This window comes from Meles meles, chromosome 1, assembly GCF_922984935.1.
Source record: "Meles meles chromosome 1, mMelMel3.1 paternal haplotype, whole genome shotgun sequence".
NCBI lineage: Eukaryota > Metazoa > Chordata > Mammalia > Carnivora > Mustelidae > Meles > Meles meles.
Genome location: NC_060066.1, coordinates 183,185,043 through 183,191,956, shown reverse-complemented (window position 1 = coordinate 183,191,956; position 6,914 = coordinate 183,185,043). Strand labels below are relative to the sequence as shown.

The 6,914-nt window shown below is 57.4% G+C and overlaps 1 protein-coding gene across 2 annotated transcripts; it reads left to right on the top strand.

Annotated features, from left to right (window-relative positions):
* The first annotated feature begins 531 nt into the window (after positions 1-531).
* TMEM125 (transmembrane protein 125) lies at positions 532-3,773 on the top strand. 2 transcript variants are annotated; one of them, XM_046018635.1, is made up of 3 exons: positions 532-657; positions 1,978-2,115; positions 2,337-3,773. In XM_046018635.1, exon 3 carries the CDS (start codon positions 2,479-2,481, stop codon positions 3,139-3,141), a length of 663 nt encoding a protein of 220 aa, XP_045874591.1. In that variant the 5' UTR covers positions 532-657; positions 1,978-2,115; positions 2,337-2,478; the 3' UTR covers positions 3,142-3,773. The 2 variants fall into 2 exon arrangements, with proteins under 2 accessions (XP_045874591.1, XP_045874602.1); XM_046018646.1 differs by lacking the exon at positions 532-657 and adding an exon at positions 1,592-1,732.
* The last annotated feature ends 3,141 nt before the right edge of the window (positions 3,774-6,914 follow it).

Here is a 6,914-nt window from a genome sequence, read left to right as displayed (position 1 = left end):
GGCTGAGGCAGGATTCGAGTCTGGGGCTGGGATTTGAGGCCTGAATTCAGCAACAAGAGTCAAGGTTGTAGTCTAGGATCTAATTCCAGAATATGGAGCCTGCGGCAGGGGTGAGGAGTTGGAGCTGAGGTTTCAAGCCAGATTTGGGGTTGGGATTTGAAGCTGGGTCTGGAATTGGATTTGGAAATGGGGCTGGGGGTTGGGGCTGAGTTGTGGGCTAGGGGTTGCGGTCCGAGCTAGGAAATCTAATTAGGTTTGAAAGTGTACCTGGGGTTGGGATTAGGTTTAGGATAGAACTAAAGCTGAGCTGGGCTTGGAGCGGGGGTGATGGGTTAGGGTCCGGACTCTGGGGCAGATAGACAACATTCCTCCTACTGCCCAGATCTGAGAATTGTGTTTGAGCCCTGACAGCAGCGACAGAAGCCCCTCCCTTCCCAGGAATGCCTCAGCCCAGCAGATGGAGCTGTGCCACGTCAGCCAATAGGCTCAAGCCCTGCCTAGGAAACACCTGTTGATCCCCCTCCCCCCCACACACACCCCCAGGCCTTACCTGGACGCAGGTTAGGCAGGTGAAGCGCCTCCCCGGAAACGGAGCTGGAATGCTCCACCTGCCAGGCCCAGCCTGCTCTGATCGGATCCAGCACTTCCAGGCTTCTTGTGAGTCCCCCATGATCCCCTACCCCCACAGCCCCCACCTTCTCCCCCCTGGCTCTGCCTGAGAACCTCCACCCCACCCCCAGCCTGGCCCCACCGTCCCAGCACACCCATGCTAGCACCTTCAGACCAGTGAAGTCACAGCCCTGAGGAATGCTGGGATTCAGTCCTCGTCCCCTCCTACTGCCCCTCCCCCACCTCCCTTGGGGGCATCTGCACCTGCTCCTCCTACCCTGTGTGCGTGGCTGCCCTTGCAGAGGGGTGGGGAAGGACCACTCATCAGGGGTGTTAACCCGTGGGGGGCCACGTTCATCATATTCCTGGAACGAACGACCACGACCCGCATCCTATCTATAAAGCAGGAGTCCTCTCCTGAATTGGTGGGGAGAACATGTATTCTTTTATTTTAAAAAGAGTTCTTTGGACATCTATGCATTCGAAGCGGAGATGTCAAATGACTCGCCCCCATGCTTCAAGATAAATATTATCGTCCTCACTTTTCCAATAGGGAGACTGAGGCTCTAAGACAGGCTTCTCTGACCCTTCCCTGAGCCCCTCCTCTGACCCCCCAACTTGGGGCTTTAATCACATATACACACCTGCTGTAAACCGGCTTTCCTTGAAGGCAGGGACCATGGCTGTTTTATTTTGCCCAGTTTGAACCATGTTGGCTGGCCTCTAGAGGAAGGTTAAATGTTAAATGAGTAACCATTGTCAGGTCCCTCATCAGAGTCCCATGGCTGGTAAGGACAGCAGCTGGGGTTCAAGGACAGAGCCCTCCTCCATTTGCTCCACTTTAGAATAATGGTGGAGGAGGAGGATGGCATGGGGGGGTGGTGAGAGGGAGAATGGAGAAAGGAGGCAGAAAGAGGGGCTTGGGTGGGGATGATGGGGCAGGAGGCGTGGGGATGGAAGCAGGGACCGTGTGGAGAGAGGTTTACAGGTGGCCTCCCTGGGATGTGCACTTCACAAGGAAGTAAGGCACAGGAGGAGGAGGAGGAGGAGGAGAAGGTCTAGGCTAAGATGACGGAGCTTGGGCCGGGAAGTGTTGCATCAGAGACGACTAGGGAACATGAAGGTGAGGATTGGCTTATGGGTCTGGAGCTTAGGAGGGAGATCCCGGTTTGGGGGAGAGAGGGATCGGGGCACCAGCAGCTGTGGGTAGGAAATCAGATGAGATGTGGGGGAAGGGAAGAGTTAGGGATTAGATCCTGACCCACAGAGAAGTAGCTGTAGTCCCAAGAAAGAAGGTTCAGGGTCAGGCTGCTGGTTCCAGAAGGGTTAAGTCATAAGCCCCCTCCCTCCCCACAACCCTCCCCCCAGGAGCCAGTGGTGACAGCTGAGGCCATGTGAGGCAGATCCTGAATGAGGCTTTATCTCTGCTCTTGGTCCTATCATCCACTGTGACACCAGCTCCTTCGGCCAGCCGGGATGGGACAGGCAACTGAGAGAGCCAGAGAGGTCAGGGGCTGGGCCAGGGGCTTCCCTGGAGGGGGTGGGGGATGTGTTATGTGGGGGAACTCTCCTGGGATCATTGGAGAAGCATTCCCGAGTGACAGTGCTGGGGAGGGGGCTGTCGGGGGACACTGGGGAGGATTCCCAGGGATCATCCCCAAGGCTCCCAGGAGAGACCATAAAGGGTGAGTTGTTTGGGGAGGTAACAGGTGTGATCCCCCCTGCAGGTGATGGTGACCACACCCCGGACGGGGAGAGGAACGGGACTCTGGGCCTCTAGCTGCCAAGCAGGTGGTGGGGGCTCTAGGCCATGACCCACACCCTCTAACCCCTGACACTGCCCTCTGCCCTCTCCCCTGCCCCCCGGCCATGTCTGAAAGAGAGGCTCCAGCCCCGCCGGGCCCGAGGGGGCTGCCCCCAGACATGCTGGGAGAGCAGGTAGAGCTGTGGTGGTCCCAGCAGCCACGGCGCTCGGCACTTTGCTTCGCCGTGGCCGTGGTCCTGGTGGCGGGCTGTGGGGCGGGTGGCGTGGCGCTGCTGTCCTCCACCAGCAGCCGCTCCGGCGAGTGGCGGCTGGCGACGGGCACAGTGCTCTGCCTGCTGGCCCTCCTGGTGCTGGTCAAGCAGCTGATGAGCTCGGCCGTGCAGGACATGAACTGTCTGCGCCAGCCCCACCACGTGGCCCTGCTGCGGAGCGGCGGAGGTGCCGATGCGCTCGTGGTGCTGCTCAGCGGCCTGGTGGTGCTGGTCACCGGCCTGACGCTGGCCGGGCTGGCCGCCGCCCCCGCCCCGGCCCGGCCGCTGGCTGCCATGCTGTCAGTGGGCATCGGCCTGGCTGCCACAGGCTCCCTTCTGCTGCTGGGCTTGCTGCTGTACCAAGTGGGCCTGAGTGGACACTGTCCTCCCCTCCACGCAGCCGCCCCCGCCACCCCTGGTGACCACGGCGGCCACGGCAGCACCTTCAGCATCTCGGGCCGGCTGTCTGCTGGCCAGCGTCACGAGACCACGTCCAGCATCGCCAGCCTCATCTGACCAAGTCCCAATTCCCCTTTCCGCCCCCTACCCCAGCAGCCACAGGGCTGCACCAGGCTGTCGGTGTGCATGGGTGGGTGTGTGCTTGCACGGACACATGCCGGGGAGTGTGCGAATCTGTCCATCTCCCCAGGACCGTCCGACCCTCTGTGGGGCTGCGTGACCTGTGCTGAAGAGCCCACGTGTCCCCCTGCCACAGGAAGGCATGGGGGTGTCTCCTCAGAAGTGGGGGTGTGTGACCCTGCCTTTCTCTGGGATCCCTGAAGACTCTTGGCCCTTATTCCCGACACCCCTCAGATGCAACCTTGCCTTGTAACACCTGCGAGGGAGCTCCGGGAATGACTGTTAACCTGCCTAGCCCAGAGACCATCCTGGCAACTGTTCACTGAGGAGAGTAATGGGTGACAAAGTGAAAGGACACAGGCTCCAGGAAGTGCCGGGACTGGACTGGAATCCCCACATTTACCACTCACCAGCTGGGGGCCTGCGGCACGTGACTGAACCTCTCTGAGCCTCGGTTTCTGGAGAGTCACAGTCACGTGCTGTGAACTGGATCGTGAGGACCACATGCCATCGTGTATGGAGGGACCAGGCACGTGGCAGGTGTGCAATAAAAGTGGTGGCCACTGTCATGGTGATTGTCTGTCCCTGGCCATCTCACCTAGAGACCTTCCTTCCCCCTCCCCAACAACCACTGCCCTTCTACAGGTAATCCTGTGTGTCTCTCTCTAGCTGACAAAGGTGCCACGTCCCCAGTCAGGCGTGTGGTTTCTCCTCACTGGTACTGCGCCGGCGAGTTGGGGGGAGGAGGTGGTGGATTTCGGGTCTGGGGTGGGGGGAGTGTGCCCCGAGTCCTTCACATTTGCTCCTGCGCTGTTTCGAGGTAGAGCCTGAAGCACTGGGGTTTCATCGGCTGGTTCCCCTGGAGGCCGCAGTTCCCCATCTCACTTCTGGGACTGGGATATCTTGGCCTGTGTACTTGCTGCACTGGCTGGCCTCCCTTTGCACCCCACCCCCACGCACAGAAGGGTTGTTGGAAACCCCCCTGGGCTGTAAGAGTCACTGTCTGCTTGGGGTCAGCCCTGGAAGGGACCGCCCTTCTACGGCACAGAACTTCCTGGGTGGCAACGATCACCTCTAACATCCAAGGTCAAGTGCCCTGCCCTCCTGCCAGGGAGCCAAGAGAGACAGGGACACCGGACAGGCCTCCAAGGGGCGCTAAACATAGATCTACCTGGGCTCTGACGGGGAGAAAATTGCTTTCAGGGGCCAAGATCTAGGGGCTCTCCTGGAGAAAACGCTGAGCTGATGGACAAGGGAAGGGTGTTGCCTGCCGAGGAGGGAGCCAGGTGAGCGGGAACAAGAAGCCATGTCCGGGACCACCCGAGCAGCAGAACCTCTGCCCCAGGACTATGGCATCTCTGACCCCACATATTCAACATCCAATCCCCTTTGTCCTCATCCTGAACCAGCTCCTCGTCTCATCTGGGAGCTGCGGCCTTCACGCAGCACCTAGGCTAGAAAGCGCAGTATGGTCCCCGACAGCACCCTCGCTTCTTCCTTATCCAGGGTCTAGCGACCACATCACCATCTGGGGACATGGGGCGCCCAGCTCTCTGGGCTCACTCCTAGCGCCCTCCCCATTCATGCCTGATTTCTGCAGCCTCCCCTCACCCCTCAGGGCTCCCTACTTTTTTTCTTTTCTCCAGTTCATCTCCCTCCCAACCCCAACACAAACCCTTAAGCCAGTGACTTTAGGAGAGGTGATGGGATTAGGGGAATGTGACCGCCATGAGCTGGACCCAGGCAATAGGAGGTTCCCCACCCCTTCTGTCCTTCAGATGTGTGTCCCTCTTGACTTTCCAGCTCCTTGAAGCTGCCCCAGGAATACAGCCTTGAGACAGTGGTGTTGTGTGGAGACGATCGGAATAGCACACGAGACTGAACCCACTGAAGGCCTCTGTATAAACTTTCAACATCTGACGGGCAAGTCCAGAGATCTCCTTGTCTTGTAGCCACCCAAGAAAACCTCATAAGTCAGTTCCCTTACCCATTATACCTGCCAGCTGCCGATCTAGAGTGGCCTGTCTCTGTGTCTCATCTCTTCCTGCCCTCCACGTACGAGGGCCAGTTTCAGACTATACCTGGGAAGCTCCAGGTGGCAACCCAGGGCTGTCCTAAAATGTTCAAGTCCTTGCCTGATCCCCCATGGCACGCACACTAGCACACGGGCTCCCCGACATGATCTGGCCGCTCTCACACCTCAAAGCAGCCAGGAGCTAGCCGCACGGAACTGTCGTGATGGTCCCATGTCCTCTCCCTTCTCCCAGACTTCGTGTCTCTCTTCTCCTTGCCTTCATACACTTCAGATCCAGTTCTCTAGGCATCTTCCCCAGCCCTGTCCCCCGAAACTAATGAGTTGCCCATTTTCTATACCTGGACCCACAACTGTAGGGACCAGTCTAGAATTCTTTCCCTGTGTGCCTATCTCCTGAATCGGGATTGCGGTGTTACTCATCTGTATGTCCCTTGCTCCCAAGGTGGGCCTGTCACATAGTAGTTTTGCTGCATGGATGAAGGACTCAGCTTGGTTGGATGGCAATGTGTAGGTGAGGATCAGGAAGAGACTTCCCCAGAACAGGGACGGGCTGGGAACTTAAGCCACTGTCCACTATTGGCCTGGAATCTTTCTGCCCCCAAATTTTCCCTCTTCTGGGGCTCCCATTCTCGTCAATTCCAGGGTCATCGAAGGACCACAGACTACCTCTCCATTCTGTAATATGGGGAGAAGTCCTGTTTTTTTTTTTTTTTTTTTTTTCAGCTGAGTAAAGGTTAGACTCTTTCACAATGTTTCTTTTAAAAAACTAAAGGAAGGGCACGTGGCTGGCTCAGTTGGTGGACCCTGCAACTCTTGATCTTGGGGTCGTGAGTTTGAGCCCCATGTTGAGCCTAGAGATTACTTTTAAAAACCCAAACAAGAGACAGACGGTTTCTTTGAGAAAAACAAATAACATGCTACAACAAAAACAAAAATCTAAAGGAAACAGAAACACAGTCCTAGAGGAAGGGGAGGGGAGGGTTTATACAGCATTCATGTCCGAGTAAGCAGGCACCATGGGCAAGGCCTTTGTTGAGCTCTCCTGGGAAGGACGCCAGATGAAGAATCTGGCCTTTGCCCCCGAGGGCGGTTCCAAAGGGCTGAGGAAATAACACCACCACACGCAGCTATAACGTAGCTTATAACGTGGGTCTGGGCAGGAGCTGGGTCGAGGTACAGGCAGGGCAGAAATGCTACTATTTCCACAATCACTAGGGCTGACTTCCCACAACCTCCCACCTCCGGCTTGTTCGCTCAGAGCATCTCACTGGTTCCCATCTCAGTCTACACTGCCAGCAGCCATCCACAGGCCCCTCCTGTCTTCGTCTCCCTTCTGGTTAAGATTCCATGACCCATCATTTCACCCGCTCCTTGACAGAGTCCTCGACTTCTTAGTCCCCCATCCTTTGGTCCCACTTTCCAGCAAATCCCCGCCCTTGGATAAATCCACCGGTCTGCCTCATGGTGAAATGTTATTAGAGAAATCCACACGGCCAGGCAACCTGCACCACCGCCCATCTCAACCGGTCTCCAGTTCTACTCATCAGTTACACAAGCTTCCCTGGTCAGCTCCTCCTTCCACAGCGGCCCCCAAGTTCTCTCCACGACCTTCACACCCCAGCAAACATCGCCCCCCCACCCTCAGGCTTGGCCTCCCTGTCACGAGAAAAGGAGT

What these genes read in the sequence shown, in the direction of transcription:
- TMEM125 (XM_046018635.1), top strand. Translation starts at nt 2,479, where the DNA reads ATGTCTGAAAGAGAGGCTCCAGCCCCGCCGGGCCCGAGGGGGCTGCCC.